Raw genomic sequence first — 23,009 nt, forward strand, 5'->3', positions numbered from 1 at the left:
GAGAGTGAAAAACCCAGCTGCGTTGCAGTTCTTGACACTTAAACTGGTGCCCTTGGCACCTACTACCATACCCTGTTCAAAGTTACAAATCTGTTGTCTTGCCCATTCACCCTCAATGGCACACATACGCCTCAAGGCTTAAAACGGTCTTTAACCTGTCTCCTCACCATCTACACTGATTGAAGCCGATTTACAAGTTACATCAATAAGCTTTCACCAAGTCAGTTTGTCATGGAAATAGGTGAATAGTTCTCATTCATACGCTGCCCTCGTGGGGAGTTACTTGCTTTTAGTGTTTCTGAGATGTGGCTCTGTGAACGTGGTCTGCATCTGGGGCTGTGCCCAAACCTAGGTAATGGTCAGGTTACTCTGCTCAGACGTTGCTGATACATGCCAGATCTTACAATGCCGGGATAGGTATTTTGCGTATCAGCTAACCATGTTATAGCAATCTGGTGCCCGACGGTACGGCCGATGACGTGGCACACAACCATTGGTTGATGCATGCAACGTCTGAGCAAGGGAAGACGACCGATGTCAATGGCACAGGACACTGGGCATCCAAATAAAGATGGCTGAAATAGAACTGATGGCCAAACCCATGAATCTGAGTCAGCCATGTGTTTATTAGTCCCAGGGGCACCTTGAGTGTTGGATCTGTTGTGGATGTGTACTTCAACTTGTTTGAATTTGAGCACGAGACAGTTTTTGATACAATGCAGATACCCCAAGTGAGAGCACCCAAAGTCCTTGCCTTATTAGGTTTTTTTTTAATTATATATATCAACATGTGTAGTTTTTAAATAACACACTTTTCTCTAACTGAAAATCAGTATTTTTATTGAACTCCTTGGCAGGCTGTAAAAGAAATGAGGAATTAGAACCAGCAGTGTTTAAACAGGACCTCATTCAAATAGCTATACCAGCATGATGGAATAAACTCATCTAGACTTTAAAAGATACATCTGAGTGTGCTGTCTAATTTATTTCATTTAAGTCCTCCATGGGATTTTGGGAGTGTTTCCTCCAGATTGGTAGTAGAGATCACCTCCAATCAGCATCCAGGGCTGCCTACACTACCGTTTCATGTCATCTTTTGTACATAAATTGCTTCTACTTTTTCTTGGTCTTTGGTTTCCGTATTTTATAGGGGTTCGGGATAATCTTTTTCACTTTAAGAGGCTGAAGTACGCAGGATGGACATTCTGTAATGTCTGGAGAAATGTCTTCAATTTTCCGTTTTTGGCCTCTTGTCTCCTCTCTCTTTTCCACCTCCATTTGCCCTGCAGCTGTTCCCTCTCCCACCTGCCCCTCAACTGTTGCACCTGTTTCACTGGGAGGGCTTGGTATCCAGGCAACCTGCAGAGCAGGCACTCTGGGTACAATGGCTTCCACAGTGTCGGAGAACGTCCCATCCTCGTTCCTGTCCCCTTGTCTGAATCCCAGTGCCAGGACGCACTTCAGCCCCAGCAGTCCCGCCACACTCTCACTGAGACGCGGCACCTGGCATGCCGCCACGCCCCGCGTCCGGCACAGAGCTATCAGGTGGCTCGTCATGTGCGGCGGTTTGACCGACTTGCACACGAGCACCAGCCGGAGCTGGTTCCTCTCCAGAGCCTTGGTGACCTCATTGATGCCGATGGCCAGCTGCCTCCTAGCGGCTACGTCAGTCCAGCCTTGCTCTCTGGGTTTAACAGGACATTCCGGTGTTACAGTGTCGAGGGTTATCTGTGGGGGCTCAGCTACCGAGTCATGTCCTGTAGGTGGGTTCTTATTTCTCTTTTTCCCCCACTGTCGAAACCCTTTCACCTCTTTCTTTTCCAGGCCAGTTGCTGACAGTTTGCTCTTCAGAGTGTCCAGGATGAAGTGTACATCATCACTCTGCAGTGGGCTCCATTGCAGTCTGTAGGGGGAGTTCAGGGACGTCTTAGCTGGGATCTGCTTCTTCCGCTCCTTTTTTGACACTTTGCCTGGAGTGGCCATCTTTATCTGGAGTGAAGAAAGGAGGAATTCACATGAACTGCTGACTCAACTCCCATGTTATCACATTTACCAGCAGGGTAGCATATAAATATAATCTATTCTATTGCTCTAGTTATGTGGGGTTGACTCCTTGAATGTTAATTCACAGTAGTGATTGAGGGATGATGCTGGGGTGGGGCTTAAACCCTGTTAGCACAGTACAACCTTTGCCATAAAAACGAACACCAAAAAAACAAAAATTATCACTACAGCCTTTGGCTATGAGGGTAGATCTGGAATCAGATTACAGCGTCAGATAAAGTAAAATACGGGCTCTGTACTGTGGTCCTCTAACCTGTATGTAAAGGTAGTAAGTTTGCCCTGTAACAATGTTCCCCCCTATATCACTACTACACATCACTTAGCTAGCTAGCTGGCTGACTAGTTATTCAGCGACAGACACATTTCCCAGCATGTCTATAGATATAGCGAGTAGTTTTAACAAGTTATCAAACAAACCTAAATTAAACATATCGAGCTGACAAACTGCCATAGTTGGTTATATACTCACAGCCGTCGGATTTTTACCCCAATTCTAACAATTAAAAAAGCAGTTGTAGGTCAGTGCACACAACTAATGTGCTGTGTCCATGGGCGCAGCCATATTGTATGTCTGCGGTTGATGACGTTTCAACAGAGCCACGCCCTTCAAACCCGCATAGAGCTAATCTATTTGGCCGCGAGCAAAAGGCCACCAAACAATCTTCTAATATTATATTGACAATTTACTAAGAAAAACCAAAGCCACTTAATAATACTAGCTACAAACCATATGACCCATCAGAACCACTGGAAACCACGGGATGCTACCAAGCCTTCAGTCTCCCGAATCAGACCCTCAGATGCACAGACTTCTGAATTAACTGAGTCCAGCTGAGCTCCAGTAGGATGGCAACCTACCATCTCTCATCCTCCATTAATCACTGTTTCTACATCCAAATTACAAAATATAACACTGCCTCCAAATGCTAAGCATGCCACACATTCAATCCAAGTCAATTGTCCATATATTAGAATATTCATTGAGCTACACAATCAATTTTATACAGTATGATTTGGTCATGAAACGCGAACAATCCAATATTGACTTGCATTGATGCGAGTGTCCTTTTTAAATCTTGTTTTATTTTAGCGTCCTTTACGCGCCGCGTCTCAGTATGTTTGGTCAGCCAATCAGCTGTCTATCCACCCACTGCGGTCCCGACTCCCGAGGCATTGACCGATATTTACTGTAAACTCCCAGTCTGTTACAGCTGCAGTCAGAGCTATTCACACAGCCGAGAGGACACTTTGGGCTAATACTACCTACAGTAGCCTACGGAGTTGAACTTTGCGAGATGTCTCTTCAGGTAGGCTATGTTTTCCCTGGCGGACACATCTTCTATCTGAGTGATGAGTCGATCAAGATAATGGGGTTAGGCCTACGTTTTTATAAGAGATGCGAATGGTCGACTGATGTGGTAGCTGGTGGTAGGTAGGCTTGTACATACGCATATAGACTACGTTTACCGTTATGTTCTTTATTTACTGAGTCATGCCTGTGTATTGCTTTAAATGCGTATGACATTTAGAGCTTGATTTGCTGGCCATCTCGGAATGATGCTCAAGGATGCTGATGTGTATTGGATAACAGCTGCCGTCATCAACAGAGGCCCTTGAGATCAAATATTAATGTTTCTACAGACTAAGTATGCAGTGCTGTCACGCTTCCAAGACCAATAATAGCTAGGCTACTGTAACCTATTAGAATTCAACATTGCATGTTAGGTATTATAATTAAGCAATAATGTTGTTTCTGTGCTGCTCCCACTATGTACACAGCACATTTTGAAGCGTTAAATCAACATTTAAAGAGTTCATTTTATCTACTATCTCAGAGTACATATGGTCCCACTCTACAGAGTGTAAAAAGTACTTATGTTATAACGCTTAAATGTAACACTACGAAAGTGTAAAAAAATAACACTGCATTAAACTTGTCAGTGTTACTCAAATGTAACTATGAGATAATGAACTCTGTGTTATTTCTGTTCAACACTAGTGTTGATCAAGAGTTAACTCCTATTAGTGTTAAACAAAAACATTGTTACACTATTTTGGGTTTAAAGCCTAATTTGCATAATTCACATGGTGCCTTTTCTTTTTGAGGGAATGGTAGAGTTACCACCCATGACTCCATTTGTTAGTGACAGAGACATTGTTGTTGAATTATTTAATTTTAAAGGCCTGTTGCTTTCACCAAATAAGTACCTAGCTGAATGTTATCATTAAAATTAAACTTGACAATACATTACACATATCATAAGGCCTTACTTTGATGGCCTCAATTTACCCTAACACAGTGGTGTTAAGAACCTCCTGGTTTACAGGCCACATTAGGTCTGCAAGTTACATTATGGTGGCTTGCAAAGTGATGTGTAGTTCTTATTGTAATCCAGCCACAGTTAAGATATCCAACAGTTGGAATTTTTATTCACCCGCAACCTACATTCAGAATGACTGTCAGGGTTAGGAAACTTGATTAAAATAAAGACAACCTAAACCATTTGAATAGGAACAACTATTTCAGTAACGGGGGGAAATAAATCTAACCAACTGATTGTATTAAAAACCTAGTGTCACAGGTCCAATATACAGGGGCTCCCGAGTGGCACTGCAGCTCATTGCTAGAGGCTGCACTGGTTCGATTCCAGGTGGTATCACAACCAGCTGTGATTGGGAGTCCCATAGGGCGGTGCACAATTGGACCAGTGTCGTCCTGGTTTGGCTGGGGTAGGCCGTCAATGTAAATAAGAATTTGGTCTTAACTTGCCTAGTTAAATAAATATTAAATAAATACAGGTGTACCAAGCTTGTAGTGTCATACACAAGAAGACGCGAGACTGTAATCGCTGCCAAAGGTGCTTCAACAAAGTACTGAGTAAAGGGTCTGAATACTTATGTAAATGTAATATCTGTTTTGAATTTTTTATAAATGTGGGGTATTGTGTGTAGATTGATTAAATCATTTCACCCCTCATCAATTTTAGAATAAGGCTGCAACGTAACAAAATGTGGAAAAAGTGAAGGGGTCTGAATACTTTCCGAATGCACTGTCACCCCTTTTTTTTTTTTGGTTGTACATTTGATCTTCCTACAGTGTAAGTTGGCCCAAAACCAACCAGAAGAAAGTTGAAAGTTAAAACCAACCAGAAGAAAGTTGAAACAACCAGATGATTTTACAGTGTCAACCTTCTTCTGGTTGGTTTTGGGCCAACTTAACATTGCACTGTAGTCAGATTGAATGAATGTACATTTTTGTTTTATTAAAACTGCATGTGGAACATAAATTAGTTTGGGGGTTTCCTTTCTGATTAGATGAATGTGCCCATTGTCCCATTTAGCCTTGCTGTTGTTTTTGATTGGAGATCTGTGTAAAGTAGATTATTCATGCGAACAAATTGGCATTGACAGGTCTAAATGGAATAAGGACCCACTGTTTGGCTGCTCAGTAGTGCTCAGTAGTGGGCAGTAATAGGCTGTAGTGCTGTAGATTAGGTTACATTCTGGAGTTTCTGTGCTGTATTGTTTTCCCATCTGTCCCTTTCCCTCCATTCTTCCATCTCTCCGTGCAGGCAGAGTTTGAGCGAGTAGCAGATGATGTGAAGAAGGTGAAGTCCAGACCTTCAGACCAGGAGCTGCTGGACATGTATGGTCTGTATAAGCAGGCCATATTTGGAGACATCAACATTGGTATGGAATTTTCTTTGTGCCATTTAAAACATGCTAATTGAAATACATCATTGTACAGAACATACACAAGTGAAATGACCATTACAATTAAATGGAGAGAATAACAATTATTTTAGCAAATTCTGGGTAGATAGGGCACTCATCTCCCAGATATCAGAACACTGCTTTCCAAAATGGCCATATCAGATACCCACACTAGTATTGGTAGGACAATAGAACATAAAGCCTAACCTTAAATCTGGTCTGGTTCCTCTTCATTTTTTAACCAGCCACCACTGATGTCCTAAAAACTGTCCTCTCTTGTTCTTCACAGACAAGCCAGGCATGTTAGACATGAAGGGAAAAGCCAAGTGGGAGGCCTGGGATTCTAGGAAAGGTAAAATAAAAAGATTTTGTCTTCTCTTAGAATGTAAAAAAGGATTCGCCTCCACACTAGCCCTCCATCCTATACCCTTGTTTCAGTCTTTGGAACATTTTAATCAATTATGAACATTTAGTGAACAGAATGCTACAGCAAGATAACCCCCCATCTAGAGATTGTACTTGACATTGAAGGCTGCAATCACAAGTCACCAACACTTTTAACTGAATGTACACGGGTGCGTTGCTCTAATTTGAATGTGTGCTACCAGGTTTACAGTGGTAAGAATCCAATATGGTAGCCAATAAGTCTGTCCGTTTGTATGTGTGATCCTTGCGAGCAGAGTTTTAAGAGTTTTTATGTTTTAATGACCCTGGTGTTGTTTACAGAAGCAAATACTTTTTATGTGAAGGTGGATGCTGTATATAACAACTATTATTTGTATATCTCAGTCTCTATTTTACGACATTTACTTATACAAAGATTTTGGATAGAGAAGGCCTTTATTTTTATTACACCTTTCTGGAGTTGGAGCTCGCCGTGTCAAGAGTGTCTGTCTGCGCGCAAGGCCTGCTACGCGACCGCAGGTATGCATTGACGACTAGGAGCGGAGAAGCGGTTATCAGATTGGAAAATCTGATCCACCGTGGGCATTGGGAAAATCTACCTTGTTATACAACGTCTACTGGTCATTGCACACCTGTTCTGAAATACCTCTAAAAACTGCCATTATGTATCTGTTACTGTGCCTGCACTTTACTCAATGCCATCGTGGATTAAATAGGCTGAATGGTCAATCGGTGAGTGAATTATCTTCGCTTTATGCCCTACAATTTTCAAACACTATGATTTTAAAAACAGAGCAGGTTTGGGCCTCTTGCATGTTAATGTCAGAAGAATATATATATTTTTGAAATAGACATGATTAGAATATGGGCCAAAACGACAAATGCAGACGTAATGGTTTTATCAGAAACTTGGCTAAAGACATCTGTGTCAAATTACTGGATTTTAATTGATGGGTACACGTTTTTTTTTAAGAACGGATCGGATTAGTAAAGAGCGAGGAATTTATGTTAAATCCGAGTTTAACACCTCTGAAATTCTCTCGATTACCATAGCCAAACATTTTGAATTGCTTGCGGTTAAAGTGAACATATTATTACATATATATAAGGACTCCCACATCACCGTCGTCGGCTGCTACAGACCGCCCTCGGCTTCGGGAGTCGCACTAAACTCTCTTTCTGATGTCCTGCACAAGCTAAATGACCCGGAATTCCTTATTTGAGAATATTTGAACTGGGACATGCTTACATCTGTATCTGACTCTTTTAAAGAACTGTGTGACTCTCTGAATCTCGCTCAATTAATTAATGCTGGACCGAATCCCAGAGCACCTAACAAATCAACGCTATTGGACACTATTCTAACGAATACCCCTCACAAATACACATCGACTGGGATACTCTGTAATGATGTCAGTGATCACTGTGCAATTGCTTGTTAGAAATACAAAAGTGACCAAACCCCGTTATATTTTTAAAATACATTTTAGACAGTTTGATGAGCAAGCGTTCTTACATGATCTGTACCATAATATTGACAGTAAGTCTGATTCCCGATGTTGACACTGCCTTGGACTATTTTTATATGATATTTGTGATAAGCATACCCCTGTGAAGAAATGTGGAGGGAACAGTCCCTGGTTTTCAGATAACTTGGCAGAATTAATTAGAAAGAGAGATCTCTTGGGCTCAAATTAGACATATAAATGATTCTGTTGACTGGGCCTCCCTCAGAGCGCTAAGAAACAAATGCCCAGGATTGATCAGGAAGTCCGAATCAGATCACTATTTAGATGCAGTCACAAAGAACCTAAACAACCCTACCTAGTTCTGGAAGCTAATCAAATCAGTGTCAGGTTCTAATGTATCCCCTGGCCTTCCTGACCATTTTAATGATAGATTCGTGAAACATTTGAACTTTGAGCCTGTTTCTTATACTGAGGTCTATAAAGCACTAAAGGCTATAGACACTAAAAAGTCTGCAGGTCCAGACAACCTGGACCCCTACCTCTTAAAGATAGCAGCTGGTATTATTACTGAACCTGTGGCTCACATTTTCAACTTGAGTCTCTTGAACAATTCCATACCCAGCATTTGGAAATCAGCTTATGTCCTGCTAAAGGGTGGAGATCCCTCAGATGCTAATAACTATCGTCCTATCTCTAAACTCCCTAACCTGGCCAAGGTCTATGAATCCCTAGTGAACTCGCAGCTCTTTTTTTTTTTCAATCAAAGGTCTTTGATTCAGTTGACCATAAATTATTGCTAGCTAGACTCAGAAACATTGGTCTCAGTAAAGGGGCAGTATATTGGTTTAGGAACTATCTTTCTGACAGAACACAATGTGTATATACAGACAATCACAAGTCTAGCTTTCTTGAGATTAATAGAGGTGTGCCCCAGGGTTCCATTTTAGCTCCTGTGTTCTCAATTTTTATTAATGATTTGGGAAATGGGATGCAACCAGCAAAGTTACATCTATATGCAGATGATACAGTCATATATTCACATGCTCCTTCTCTGGTTCAGGCTGTTGAAGAGCTCCAGACTGCTTTCAGTCACAGCAGGCCTCCCTTTATAGCCTCAAACTGGTCTTGAATATACAAAAAACTAAATTCATGACCTTTACCAGAGCTAGAACTCAGCCAGAGAAGGTTAGCATTGTCACATCTGGTGGCTTATCCATTGAAAAGTGTCTTCCTACAAATAAATAGGTATTTGGTTGGATGACAAGTTATCCTTTAAAGTTCATGTGGATAATCTTGTGACAAAGCTTAAATTGAAATTGCGTTTTTATCTTAGTAATAAGGCTTGCTTCCCGCTTATGGCTAGAAAGAAGCTTTTTCAGGCCACTTTTCTCTCTGTAATTGATTATGGTGACTTGTTTTATATGCTCACAACCTCCTCCATCTTACAGAGACTGGACTCTGTTTATCATGCATCCTTGGGCTTTTTTACAAATGCCAAGTCACTCACCCACCATTGCACCAAATGGTGGGTTGGACCTCACTTTATATGCGCAGAAATATCCATTTGTATGTGTTCATCTACAAAGCCCTTTTGGGTAAACTCCCTCTTTACCTCTGTAGTCTGGTCTCCTTCACCACCAACAGTTACCATTCCCGGTCTGCTAGGTGGTTGCTACTTAAAGTCCCCAGGACATTCACAGTATTAGGCAAGACTGCCTTCTCTTCTTGTGCACCAAATGCATAGAATAATTTACAATCCATGCTTCATCTAGATATGTTAGTGCCACTGAATTAATTTAAAATATTGATGGGAGACTCTGTTACAGAGGAGTGTAGTAAGTGCTTTTTTTAGTCTGGATCATGTTGTTGTATTGTTGTATGTTTTTATTTTGTAATGTGTTGATTGTTGCTGCCTTCTTGGCCAGGTCTCCCTTGAAAAAGAGACTGGGTCTCAATGGGCTTTTCCTGGTTAAATTGAAAAATATAAATGTTGTATTTGTGTTCTTATTTTCTAGGTATGTCCAAGGAGGATGCCATGACAGCTTACATCGCACTTGCTAAGGAGATCATCAGCAAATACTAATATGATGATGAAGTCGTATCCAGGGTGTGACTAGAAATGGTTATTATGAGGAGAGCTGTATCTCATTCAGCCACAAGCCATAGGTTATGAGAAGCTACTGCACTAGGAACATGATAATTTTTTTCTCCTTAGATTGACCTTTCTTGACTTTTAAAATGTGGAGTTTTTTTATTTGATATCAACCCCTGTGCACTTTTGGGATGTTGAATTTATGATTTAATAAAACATTGTTTTAAATTACGCTCAGTCTATTTTATTTGTAGATCTATGATGATAAATGAGGGAAATATTCTGTATTTTATATGTTCCTGTCTTCTTACCTCTAAAGATGACACACACTATTGAGATATCAACACTGCGTGATTCATTAACAATGCAAAAGCTCACTAAGCATGAAAACATAATGAACGGTGTTTCCCATAACATTATTTTATCAAATAATGAGTTTTTAAAAGGGTAGCTCTCTCTCACTTACTCAGACAAGTAATGTCCCCACCACCCCCTATAGCTCTGCGGCCCTCCTTATAAGTATCTCTGCCATTAAGTCCTGTTGGCCACCACAATAATTGCAGGGCTAGTTTGCAGCCTAGGTTGAAAATAACAGTCATTATTTTTAACCTAGGTTGCAGCTAGGAGCTTTAATTTACATGGTTGCCTGGAAATCACATTTCTGGAACAGACTTGTGCCTCACTTCCTGTTTATGTGCCTTTGTAGCAGAGACGGTATGGAAATTCCATTCCTCCATTATCTCTGTTGTAGCTAGCTGGTATGCAATGAAATGGCGCTTGCTACTGAAGTTTAGTTAGCCCAATTGTTTCTATGGCTTAAAGCTAGCTATGTTATATAAGTGTTTTCTACTTCTTTATTATGTATGTAAACACATTGGTCGACAAGACGGAGCCATGAAGGTCAGACAGCATGGTTGTTCAGGAGAGGATTTTAAAACCGACACTGTTGATTGGCCAGACAGCAACGGTACCACTGAACAACGTTAGCAAGTAAGTTAGCGAGCTAGCTAAGTGTGCTGAGACTTGTGTTACATCGAAAGGAAAGGGCTCTGTACCTAGAGGAGGAGAAAGGAGATGAGAGACAGACAGATGAAGGGACTGCCCATCAGAGAGGAGCAGCAGGCTAATGCTGAGTGGGAACCCTCATTGGAGCCGGAGGTGACTTTAGATTCTGTGAGCGAGCGAGAGATGGAGCGCAAGAGACGGAGCGAGCGAGAGACGGAGCGAGCCGGCCAGCCTACACTCCACGCCGACACAAGAAGCTGTGTGTGTGATGGCCAGCCTGGGGAGCCTGTTGGGTTTGACAAACTCTGCATGCGGTTCCACGACCTCGACAGTTATGAGGAGCACGTCCGTCGAGAGCACTCCAAACGCTCACGGCCTCTCTGTCCAGACTGTGGCATCCTCATCTTAACGTTACTCAGTGTGGAGCACCAGTGTGAACAAGTTCAAGCTTGTTCTGTCTGGGAAGCGCTGCATGGATGAAGCTGGCCTTGCATGGATGAAGCTGGCCTCAAGCATCACCAGAGGCTTCACCATCAAGAGCATGTCTACTACTCCTGTAAGTTCTGCCTCAAGCACTTCAAGGCCAGGGAAGACAAGCAGACCCACGAGAAGGATGACCACCAGGTCAAAAAGTTGCACTATAGGTGCTCCAAATGCCCCTGGGGATTTTACAACATAACGGAAACTGCCATTTCAGAGAGCATGAGTCCAAGAGACATTTGTAAAACGTGCTACAAGGAAATCCCCCAACTTAGCAAGCTTGAGAAGCACGAGCTGAGCCACAGTGACAACAAATCTTTCAGGTAGGTGTTTTATACTGCATACTCTGTTAGTTTGATACTGAACACATCTCCCTCTGAAATGTATGTTTTGTTTGTTTGTATTATCAGCTGAAAGTGGACTGCAAAGTGTTAATGTTTTCCATTACGTTCTGCTCCTGCTATGTGTCAGGTGTGCCAGCGTTCCTTTGCCCAGGCCAGCCAGCTGAAGTCTTACCTGCACGTCCACACTGGGTAGAGGACCTTCAAATGCCAGCGCTGCGTCAAGAGCTTTGACCACAACGTCAGCCTCAAGAACCTCGTCACACGCTATCACCAAGGGGAGAGTGGGGAGGGAGGGAGGTGCGAGAGTGGAGGAGCAGGCGACAGTGGAACTATGAACCTGAGGAGGAGGAGCGTCAGAATGAGAGTGATTCTGACTTTGACCTGGAGGAAGAGGAGAAGACAGGGAGTAAAGGGAAAGGTAGTGGAGGAGGGGGGCACTGGTAGAAGCCTCGAGGAGAGATACAGTGGGGCAAAAAAGTATTTAGTCAGCCACCAATTGTGCAAGTTCTCCCACTTAAAAAGATGAGAGAGGCCTGTAATTTTCATCATAGGTAAACTATGACAGACAAAATGAGAAAAAAAATCCAGAAAATCACATTGTAGGATTTTTAATGAATTTATTTGCAAATTATGGTGGAAAATAAGTATTTGGTCAATAACAAAAGTTTATCTCAATACTTTGTTATATACCCTTTGTTGGCAATGACAGAGGTCAAACGTTTTCTGTAAGTCTTCACAAGGTTTTCACACACTGTTGCTGGTATTTTGGCCCATTCCTCCATGCAGATCTCCTCTAGAGCAGTGATGTTATGGGGCTGTTGCTGGGCAACACAGACTTTCAACTCCCTCCAAAGATTTTCTATGGGGTTGAGATCTGGAGACTGGCTAGGCCACTCCAGGACCTTGAAATGCTTCTTACGAAGCCACTCCTTCGTTGCCCGGGCGGTGTGTTTGGGATCATTGTTATGCTGAAAGACCCAGCCACGTTTCATCTTCAATGCCCTTGCTGATGGTAGGAGGTTTTCACACAAAATCTCACAATACATGGTCCCATTCATTCTTTCCTTTACACTGATCAGTCGTCCTGGTCCCTTTGCAGAAAAACAGCCCCAAAGCATGTTTCCACCCCCATGCTTCACAGTAGGTATGGTGTTCTTTGGATGTAACTCAGCATTCTTTGTCCTCCAAACACGACGAGTTGAGTTTTTACCAAAAAGTTCTATTTTGGTTTCATCTGACCATATGACATTCTCCCAATCTTCTTCTGGATCATCCAAATGCTCTCTAGCAAACTTCAGACGGGCCTGGACATGTACTGGCTTAAGCAGGGGGACACATCTGGCACTGCAGGATTTGAGTCCCTGGCGGCGTAGTGTGTTACTGATGGTAGGCTTTGTTACTTTTGTCCCAGCTGTCTGCAGGTCATTCACTAGGTCCCCCTGTGTGGTTCTGGGATTTTTGCTCACCGTTCTTGTGATCATTTTGACCCCACGGGGTGAGATCTTGCGTGGAGCCCCAGATTGAGGGAGATTATCAGTGGTCTTGTATGTCTTTCATTTCCTAATAATTGCTCCAACAGTTGATTTCTTCAAACCAAGCTGCTTACCTATTGCAGATTCAGTCTTCCCAGCCTGGTGCAGGTCTACAATTTTGTTTCTGGTGTCCTTTGACAGCTCTTTGGTCTTGGCCATAGTGGAGTTTGGAGTGTGACTGTTTTAGGTTATGGACAGGTGTCTTTTATACTGATAACAAGTTCAAAGAGGTGCCACAGGTAACGAGTGGAGGACAGAGGAGCCCCTTAAAGAAGAAGTTGCAGGTCTGTGAGAGCCAGAAATCTTGCTTGTTTGTAGGTGACCAAATACTTATTTTCCACCATAATTTGCAAATACATTCATAAAAAATCCTACAATGTGATTTTCTGGATTTTTTTTCTCATTTTGTCTGTCATAGTTGAAGTGTACCTATGATGAAAATTACAGGCCTCATCTTTTTAAGTGTGAGAACTTGCAAAGTTGGTGGCTCACTAAATACTTTTTTGCCCCACTGTACATGTGGACAATGCTGTTGAAAAGCTGGATACATTATCATCACCACCCCAGAGAGAACCAGACCAGAACCAGGAGCCATGGTGTCATTAAAAAAAGAGTCTTATCGGTTTTGTCACGACCATAATGTTTTGGCTTTGAACATTTCTTAGAACTCTTGATGCTGTTGTTTTTTCACTTCTACAGTTTATGTTTAAAGATATATATTGTTAAAGAAAATGTGTTTCACTGTTCTACATCATCAAATGTCCAGGAAAAATCTGATGGGGAATATGTTACAAAGAATTTCCTCCCCACAGATGTTATTGGCTGATATATTGCATTTTGAGTTCTCCTGGCTGGACCGGCCCACTAGTTAAGAAGCACAGAGATAAACTCATCTTGGATATAACCAGCGAGGAAGCAAGAGGCTTGACTCCGCTCTAATGTCTGTCAGTGCGAAAATACAATGTTAACCAGTGGGAGTGGGGATTTTCTTTTAGGGAGGTCAATGAGATAATGTTGAATTTGGTCAACAGTTAAATAAAGGTTACATACAAAAAAACATCAAATTAAATTTCTAATTTGCTGCAATGTTTAATTTCATCGAATTGAAGTTTCATCATGTTTATGTTGATATGAATTTACTGATAAGTGGGCACATGTGGCATTTCGGGAACTTGGAGAAAAACAATTTTATAATGGAGTTGTGCTTGTTGTTCTCACACACATTGGCTAGAATGTTTATTTAGTCATTTATTTTACCCCCAGTCCAGTTGTGGGCAACACTTTACCTGTTGAGTGTAGTTCGCCATAAAACCCAAAGAAAAATACATAGCTCTTGCTCTGTGCCTACATTCCCACACAGTAGGTGGCGACATGCACTTTTTAAAATATTTTTTTTATTAACAACAAATCAATACATAAAGCACATGAGGGAACACAAGCATACATAGATTACAAACAATGGACAATCGAGCTAGGGGGTACAATATCACATTACAATTACACAAGGACTCTAAGGGACATGCATATACTTACAATTCTAACAGCTTTTTTGTCAGTAGAGCATTTAACCGTCTTAAAATACAGTTCAATTTCTTTTTGTAGGGTACGAAAATGTGGTTTTCTGTTTGTAAATTTAAATTCGTGTATATGACATTTGGCCAAAAGTATAATGAAATTAATTACATAAAAATGTTTCAGCTTATTTCTATTGTATGTAAAGAATCTAAAAAAGTACATCTCTCCACAATAGTGTAAAATCTTCATAAAAGTGTTCAATTACAAACCTACTGTCTTGCCACAGTTTTCTTACATGCATGCAATGCCAAAAAAAGATCCAACACTGTTTCTGGGTGGTCATTACAAAAGGAGACATTTGAGTTGACGTTTTCCTTAAACTTCTTCATATAGTGGTTGACAGGATAATATTTATGAATAATTTTAAAGGAAACTTCCTTAATTTTGTTAACAAGTAGGTATGTGTGTGGCAACATCCAAACTTTTTTCCAACAGATATCATCAATAAATCCATTCCAATAAGGCATGACATAAGGTATCGCTCTGTTGTTGAATGGACCAAAAGAGAAACAAATCTTTCCTACTGATGAGTCAACAGGGTCAATAGAAGGTAGGCTCTGAGGGTCAGGTCTTGACACGTTCCTAAATAACATAGCAACACCTGAGGGAATGGCATCTAAAACAATTGCAATAGCTTTAGGTGTTACAGGGACTTTGTAAAGTGATAAGAATTCTTTATAACTGAGTAAAAGACCCTCTGCATTTACCAGTTGGCTCACCAATAGGATATAGGATAGGATAAATTGTGTTTGTAAATTAAGGACCATGACAAGAAAACCTGCCGTTGAAAAGCAGAAAGTTTCACTGGAACTTTGTCAATATTATAATTGCAAAATAACATGAAATTAAGGCCACCAAAAGTAGAGAAGACATGATGAGGAATAAAATTCCAGATAGAAGTGGGTCTTCTTAGGAATTGTTTTATCCAATTGATCTTAAAAGTATTATTTAAAGTAGTAAAGTCCAGAAAATTCAGTTCACCATTCTCATAAGTGTTCATTACAACAGTTTTCCTAATGTAATGGGTACGGTTTCTCCAAAGAAAGTTGAAAAGCATCTGGTCCCTCTCCTTGCTTATTTTACTGTCAAGATATAAAGATAGAGCACCATATGTTAGTCTAGAGATACCTTCAGCCTTGGTTATTAGGACTCTACCTTTTAAAGATAAGTCCCTCTGTAGCCATTGATTTAGTTTCTTCTGGAGTTTTTTAATAAGAGGGTTAAAATTTAGTAAGCCTCTAGACTTTGATCCTTTGTAACGGTTATGCCTAAATATGTAAGTTCTTCTTTTACTGGAATACCATAATATGAAGGTGTCACACAATCTTTGACAGCTATGAGTTCACATTTCTTAATGTTAAGATATAGACCAGACGCTTTGGAAAAGGATTGTATCACATTGATCGATATGGGAATTTGGTTAGCGTCTTTCAGACAAAGCGTAGTATCGTCAGCCAGCTGGCTTATAATAATTTCTTTACCAGCTATGGAAATACCTTGTACAGGACTATTATTTAAAGAATTTGCAAGAAGTTGGGTGATTAATAAAAACAGGTATGGAGAGATAGGACAACTTTGCCTAATTCCTCTCTTTAACTCAAATCTAGGTGAGGTGCCATATTTCAATTTGATAGAGCTGTTCTATTTGCATAGAGAGTCTTAATAGCCTTACAGAAAAAATTCCCAAAGCCAAGTCTCTCAAGGGAGTGGAAGAGAAACTGATGCTCTACTGTGTCAAATGCTTTATAAAAATCTAAAAAATAATATGAAGCTATCCTCAGTTATTAGATCTGAGTAGTCAAGTATGTCTAATACTAGTCTGACATTGTTAGAAATATGTCTGTTCCTCATGAAGCCAGACTGTGTTTCATCAATGATTGCGTCCAGGACTTCTTTAATTATTTTTGCAAGTAGTAAGGCCGCATGCACTTAAACGATTGTTTGCGGACTGCCTTGACATAGAAGAAGACTCAGCTGAGTCACAGCGAGAAAGGGATTAGTTATAAATATCTTTGAATGAGTCCTTTAACTATCCCTATATTTAGACGTCTGTCAACATGGCTGACTCCCAGAAGCATCCATTAATTGTATACCTCAGTAATCTTGCACCACCAGAGACCGCTTTAAAACCTACAATAATTCGATCAGCATCCAAGAAACAGGACAACAAGTACCGTGGACAGACCCAAGTAAATTTAAGTTTTTATTTAAATGATGGCGCGTAAAATTCTCTCTCCCCTCCTACGCGTGAACGAGCACACACATCTTCATTGCTGCGACTTGCTAGTTGAGGTTTCTGCTCTTCACTCCGTTGTCAGTTTAGCCTGCATTTCACTGATCCCAGTAGCATTTATTTGATTTTTGTCCTTCAAGGCAGCTGTCAATGTTCACGTTAGGCTGCGTTTTTATTTTATGGCGGTTTGATCGCGGGGGAGGCACTAGTAATATCTGCACTTTTCGGTTTGGTTATTTGTTTTAAGTGTATTAGTAAATAATTATTGGGAAAGAAAGCTTGGGGCCTTGGGTCTGAACCTGTGCAACTGGGTCCTGGACTTCCTGACGGGCTGCCCTCAAGTGGTGAAGGTAGGAAACAACACCTCCACTTCGCTGATCCTGAAGAGAGGCCCCACAAGGGTGCATGCTCAGCCGCCTCCTGTATTCCTTGTTCACCCATGACTGCGTGCCTCTAACTCAATCATCAAGTTTGCAGACGACACAACAGTTGTAGGCCTGATTACCAACAATGGTGAGGCAGCCTACAGGGAGGAGGTGAGGGCTCTGGGAGTGTGGTGCCAGGAAAATAACCCTCACCAAAAGTCAACTAAACAAAATGAGCTGAGGAAGCACCCTCCCCCTCCCTATGCACATCGACGGGACCGCAGTGGAGAAGATGGAACGCTTCAAATTCCTCAGCGTACATATCACTGACAAACTGAAATGGTCCACCCACACAGGCATTGTGGTGAGGAAGGCGCAACAGTGCCTCTTCAATCTCAGGAGGCTGAGAAAATTTGGCTTGGCACCTGAATCCCTCACAAACGTTTACAGATGCATAATTGAGAGCAACCTGTCAGGCTGTATCACAGCCTGGTATGGCAACTGCATCGCCAGCAACCACAGGGCTCTCCAGAGGGTGGTGCGTCTGCCCAACGCATCACTGGGGGCAAACTACCTGCCCTCCAGGACACCTAGAGCACCCGATGTCACAGGAAGGCCAAAAAGATCATCAAGGACAACAACCACCCGAGCCACTGCCTGTTCACTCAGCTATCATCCAGAAGCTGAGGTCAGTACACGTGCATCAAAGCTGGGACCGAGAGACTGAAAAGCAGCTTCTGTCTCAAGGCCATCAGACTGTTAAATAGCCATCACTAGCACCTTAGAGGCTGCTGCTCTATATTCAGACTTGAAATCACTGGCCACTTTAATAATTGGAACAATAGTCACTTTAATAAATGTTTACATATTTTTCCCTACTCATCTCATATACCGTATTCTATTCTACTGTATTAGTCTATGTTGCTCTGACAATGCTCATCCAAATATTTACATATTCTTAATTCCATTCCTAAATGTGTGTGTATTGTTGTGAAATTGATAGATATTACTTGTTAGATATTACTGCACTGTTGGAGCTAGACCCACAATAACATCTGCTAAACATGTGTATGTGACCAATACAATTTGATTTGACTACTTTTAACCATTTACATAGACATTTTAGCAAAAACACATTATCTGGAAGAACTGTGCAGATGCAAAGTGTGGTAACAGAACTTCGGTAAAAATCTTTTTGTCCACTTTAAAAATACCTCTTAAATATCTGCTCCGAATTAAGAAAATAATGGGGTGTCAACTATGACATGACACGTTGACTCTGAAAAATATATATTTTGGTTATTGAACTACAGTATGTGAAGTGGATTTACACTGAGTAACACAATAAGGTAACAGAATTTCATCAGGTCCCTGATATGGATATTGTCCTTCTATTCATGGTGATGTATCCTAAATGGGTACTCAAATGGTATAAATATACAATAGCCTACTTAGCATATTTGGGTATTGTTCTACACACTGGCTTATTTTTAGTGAGCTCTGCCTCAAACAAGACATTTGGTTGCTTTGCTTCAAAACAAGACCAAATCTGAATCAATCATAGACATCAATGTTTCACAAGTTTGGACATTAAAGTACATCACAGTAGAATACAATACATTAAGCTACTTAATGCTAGTGTTCTCTACTCTGTACTGTACAAACTTGTGAACCCAACTGTGGTGTGGTGTCACATTTTTTTCCCAATCCCTAGTAAACGCAGCTGATTTAAATGAATTGCATTCTAAACTGAAGATCATGATTAGTTGATTATTGGAGTCGTGTGTGTGTGTGTGTGTGTGTGTGTGTGTGTGTGTGTGTGTGTGTGTGTGTGTGTGTGTGTGTGAGAGAGAGAGCTGGGGCAAAAGTGTGGCACCAATCAGGCCCCTCTGAGGACTGGAGTTACCCATCCCTGATGGAGTGTCTGCAGATAGAAGGAAGATTTGCAAAGGAATAAAGGGTTGTTACTGTGGAGGAGAACATGAGGCGACATCCTTGGAATGCCCAAATAGGGTGAAAGAGATGGAGGTGGACAAAATTCAGTCCCAAAATTGCCCTCGCTAGAAGCATGTATTTCAGACATAAGGAAGTGGATGGCTGCAAACTTTCTACTTTTAAACTTGGACAAAACAGAGATGATTGTTCTAGGTCCCAAGAAACAAAGAGATCTTCTGTTGAATCTGACAATTAATCTTAATGGTTGTACAGTCGTCTCAAATAAAACTGTGAAGGACGTCGGCATTACTCTGGACCCTGATCTCTCTTTTGAAGAACATATCAAGACTGTTTCAAGGACAGCTTTTTCCCCATCTACGTAACATTGCAAAAATCCGAAACTTTCTGTCCAAAAATGATGCAGAAAAATTAATCCATGCTTCTGTCACTTCTAGGTTAGACTACTGCAATGCTCTACTTTCCGGCTACCCGGATAAAGCACTAAATAAACTTCAGTTAGTGCTAAATACAGCTGCTAGAATGCTGACTAGAACCAAAGAAATTGATCAGGGCTTTTTCCTATAGAGCTCCATTTTTTGGAATAGTCTGCCTACCCATGTGAGAGATGCAAACTCGGTCTCAACCTTCAAGTCTTTACTGAAGACTCATCTCTTCAGTGGGTCATATGATTGAGTGTAGTCTGGCCCAGAAGTGTGTAGGTGAACGGAAAGGCTCTGGAGCAACGAACCGCCCTTGCTGTCTCTGCCTGGCCGGTTCCCCTCTTTCCACTGGGATTCTCTGCCTCTAACCCTATTACAGGGGCTGAGTCACTGGCTTACTAGGGCTCTTTCATACCGTCCCTAGGAGGGGTGCGTCACTTGAGTGGGTTGAGTCACTGATGTGATCTTCCTGTCTGGGTTGGCGCCCCCCCTTGGGTTGTGCCGTGGCGGAGATCTTTGTGGGTTATACTCGGCCTTGTCTCAGGATGGTAAGTTGGTGGTTGAAGATATCCCTCTAGTAGTGTGGGGGCTGTGCTTTGGCAAAGTAGGTGGGGTTATATCCTTCCTGTTTGGCCCTGTCCGGGGGTGTCATCGGATGGGGCCACAGTGTCTCCTGACCCCTCCTGTCTCAGCCTCCAGTATTTATGCTGCAGTAGTTTATGTGTCGGGGGGCTAGGGTCAGTTTGTTATATCTGGAGTACTTCTCCTGTCCTATCCGGACAGTGTCCTGTGTCCTGTGTGAATTTAAGTATGCTCTCTCTAATTCTCTCTTTCTTTCTCTCTCTCGGAGGACTTGAGCCCTAGGACCATGCCTCAGGACTACCTGACATGATGACTCCTTGCTGTCCCCAGTCCACCTGGCCGTGCTGCTGCTCCAGTTTCAACTGTTCTGCCTGTGATTATTATTATTTGACCATACTGGTCATTTATGAATATTTGAACATCTTGGCCATGTTCTGTTATAATCTCCACCCGGTACAGCCAGAAGAGGACTGGCCACCCCACATAGCCTGGTTCCTCTCTAGGTTTCTTCCTAGGAGTTTTTCCTAGCCACCGTGCTTCTACACCTGCATTGCTTGCTGTTTGGGGTTTTAAGCTGGGTTTCTGTACAGCACTTTGAGATATCAGCTGATGTACGAAGGGCTATATACAGTGCCTTGCGAAAGTATTCGGCACCCTTGAACTTTGCGACCTTTTGCCACATTTCAGGCTTCAAACATAAAGATATAAAACTGTATTTTTTTGTGAAGAATCAACAACAAGTGGGACACAATCGTGAAGTGGAACGACATTTATTGGATATTTCAAACTTTTTTAACAAATCAAAAACTGAAAAATTGGGCGTGCAAAATTATTCAGCCCCCTTAAGTTAATACTTTGTAGCGCCACCTTTTGCTGCGATTACAGCTGTAAGTCGCTTGGGGTATGTCTCTATCAGTTTTGCACATCGAGAGACTGACATTTTTTCCCATTCCTCCTTGCTAAACAGCTCGAGCTCAGTGAGGTTGGATGGAGAGCATTTGTGAACAGGAGTTTTCAGTTCTTTCCACAGATTCTCGATTGGATTCAGGTCTGGACTTTGACTTGGCCATTCTAACACCTGGATATGTTTATTTTTGAACCATTCCATTGTAGATTTTGCTTTATGTTTTGGATCATTGTCTTGTTGGAAGACAAATCTCCATCCCAGTCTCAGGTCTTTTGCAGACTCCATCAGGTTTTCTTCCAGAATGGTCCTGTATTTGGCTCCATCCATCTTCCCATCAATTTGAACCATCTTCCCTGTCCCTGCTGAAGAAAAGCAGGCCCAAACCATGATGCTGCCACCACCATGTTTGACCGTGGGGATGGTGTGTTCAGCTGTGTTGCTTTTACGCCAAACATAACATTTTGCATTGTTGCCAAAAAGTTCAATTTTGGTTTCATCTGACCAGAGCACCTTCTTCCACATGTTTGGTGTGTCTCCCAGGTGGCTTGTGGCAAACTTTAAACAACACTTTTTATGGATATCTTTAAGAAATGGCTTTCTTCTTGCCACACTTCCATAAAGGCCAGATTTGTGCAATATACGACTGATTGTTGTCCTATGGACAGAGTCTCCCACCTCAGCTGTAGATCTCTGCAGTTCATCCAGAGTGATCATGGGCCTCTTGGCTGCATATCTGATCAGTCTTCTCCTTGTATGAGCTGAACGTTTAGAGGGACGGCCAGGTCTTGGTAGATTTGCAGTGGTCTGATACTCCTTCCATTTCAATATTATCGCTTGCACAGTGCTCCTTGGGATGTTTAAAGCTTGGGAAATCTTTTTGTATCCAAATCCGGCTTTAAACTTCTTCACAACAGTATCTCGGACCTGCCTGGTGTGTTCCTTGTTCTTCATGATGCTCTCTGCGCTTTTAACGGACCTCTGAGACTATCACAGTGCAGGTGCATTTATACGGAGACTTGATTACACACAGGTGGATTGTATTTATCATCATTAGTCATTTAGGTCAACATTGGATCATTCAGAGATCCTCACTGAACTTCTGGAGAGTGTTTGCTGCACTGAAAGTAAAGGGGCTGAATAATTTTGCACGCCCAATTTTTCAGTTTTTGATTTGTTAAAAAAGTTTGAAATATCCAATAAATGTCGTTCCACTTCATGATTGTGTCCCACTTGTTGTTGATTCTTCACAAAAAAATACAGTTTTATATCTTTATGTTTGAAGCCTGAAATGTGGCAAAAGGTCGCAAAGTTCAAGGGGGCCGAATACTTTCGCAAGGCACTGTAAATATATTTGATTTGATCTGGGTTTGGCGGATTCCAGGAGAATGCTACCTACCCCCAATGCATAGTGCCAACTGTAAGGTTTGGTGTTTTTTAGGGTTAGGCCCTATAGTTCCAGTGAAGGGAAATCTTAACTCTACAGCATACAATCTCATTCTAAATGATTATGTGCTTCCAACTTTGTCAACAGTTTGGGGAAGGCCCTTTCCTGTTTCAGCATAAAAATGCCCCCATGCACAAAGCGTTTTGGTTTGTCAATTGCTGTGGAAGAACTTGACTGGCCTGCACAGAGCCCTGAACTGAACCCCATCAAACACCTTTGGGATGAATTGGAACGCCGACTGCGAGCCAGATGTAATCGGCCAACATCAATACCTAACCTCACTAATGCTCTTGTGGCTGAATGGAAGCAAGTCCCTTCAGCAATGTTCCAACCTCTAGTGGAAAGCCTTCCCAGAAGAGTAAAGGCTGTTATAGCAGCAAAGGGGGACTAACACCATATGAATGACCATGATTTTGGAATGAG

At 41.7% G+C, this 23,009-nt stretch overlaps 2 protein-coding genes and 1 long non-coding RNA gene across 4 annotated transcripts; 2 read left to right on the forward strand and 1 right to left on the reverse strand.

Annotated features, from left to right (window-relative positions):
• Window positions 1-812: 812 nt before the first annotated feature.
• Window positions 813-5,717, reverse strand: LOC110535793 (ribonuclease P protein subunit p38). Of its 2 annotated transcripts, none has more exons than XM_021621086.3 (2): window positions 5,499-5,717; window positions 813-1,989 (listed from the first exon to the last, which is right to left on the reverse strand). In XM_021621086.3, exon 2 carries the CDS (start codon window positions 1,981-1,983, stop codon window positions 1,114-1,116), a length of 870 nt encoding a protein of 289 aa, XP_021476761.2. In that variant the 5' UTR covers window positions 1,984-1,989; window positions 5,499-5,717; the 3' UTR covers window positions 813-1,113. The 2 variants fall into 2 exon arrangements, with proteins under 2 accessions (XP_021476761.2, XP_021476752.2); XM_021621077.3 differs by lacking the exon at window positions 5,499-5,717 and adding an exon at window positions 2,534-2,813.
• LOC110535811 (acyl-CoA-binding domain-containing protein 7) lies at window positions 3,172-9,975 on the forward strand. Its single transcript, XM_021621117.3, has 4 exons — window positions 3,172-3,371; window positions 5,637-5,754; window positions 6,068-6,130; window positions 9,668-9,975. Exons 1-4 carry the CDS (start codon window positions 3,360-3,362, stop codon window positions 9,733-9,735), a joined length of 261 nt encoding a protein of 86 aa, XP_021476792.2. The 5' UTR covers window positions 3,172-3,359; the 3' UTR covers window positions 9,736-9,975.
• Window positions 9,976-10,432: 457 nt separating this feature from the next.
• Window positions 10,433-14,888, forward strand: LOC149984871 (uncharacterized). The gene is made up of 2 exons (XR_016484429.1): window positions 10,433-11,552; window positions 11,701-14,888. It is a non-coding gene; the product is annotated as an uncharacterized LOC149984871 (long non-coding RNA).
• The last annotated feature ends 8,121 nt before the right edge of the window (window positions 14,889-23,009 follow it).

Source organism: Oncorhynchus mykiss, chromosome 2, assembly GCF_057628025.1.
Source record: "Oncorhynchus mykiss isolate SJ-2025 chromosome 2, ASM5762802v1, whole genome shotgun sequence".
In the NCBI taxonomy this organism is placed as follows: Eukaryota; Metazoa; Chordata; class Actinopteri; order Salmoniformes; family Salmonidae; genus Oncorhynchus; species Oncorhynchus mykiss.

Bases quoted from the DNA above. Each gene is read 5' to 3' on its own strand.
- LOC110535793 (XM_021621086.3), bottom strand. From the start codon at position 1,983: ATGGCCACTCCAGGCAAAGTGTCAAAAAAGGAGCGGAAGAAGCAGATC.
- LOC110535811 (XM_021621117.3), top strand. The intron at 5,755-6,067 runs GTATGGAATTTT...TGTTCTTCACAG, and splicing joins ATTTGGAGACATCAACATTG to ACAAGCCAGGCATGTTAGAC. The intron at 6,131-9,667 runs GTAAAATAAAAA...CTTATTTTCTAG, and splicing joins GGCCTGGGATTCTAGGAAAG to GTATGTCCAAGGAGGATGCC.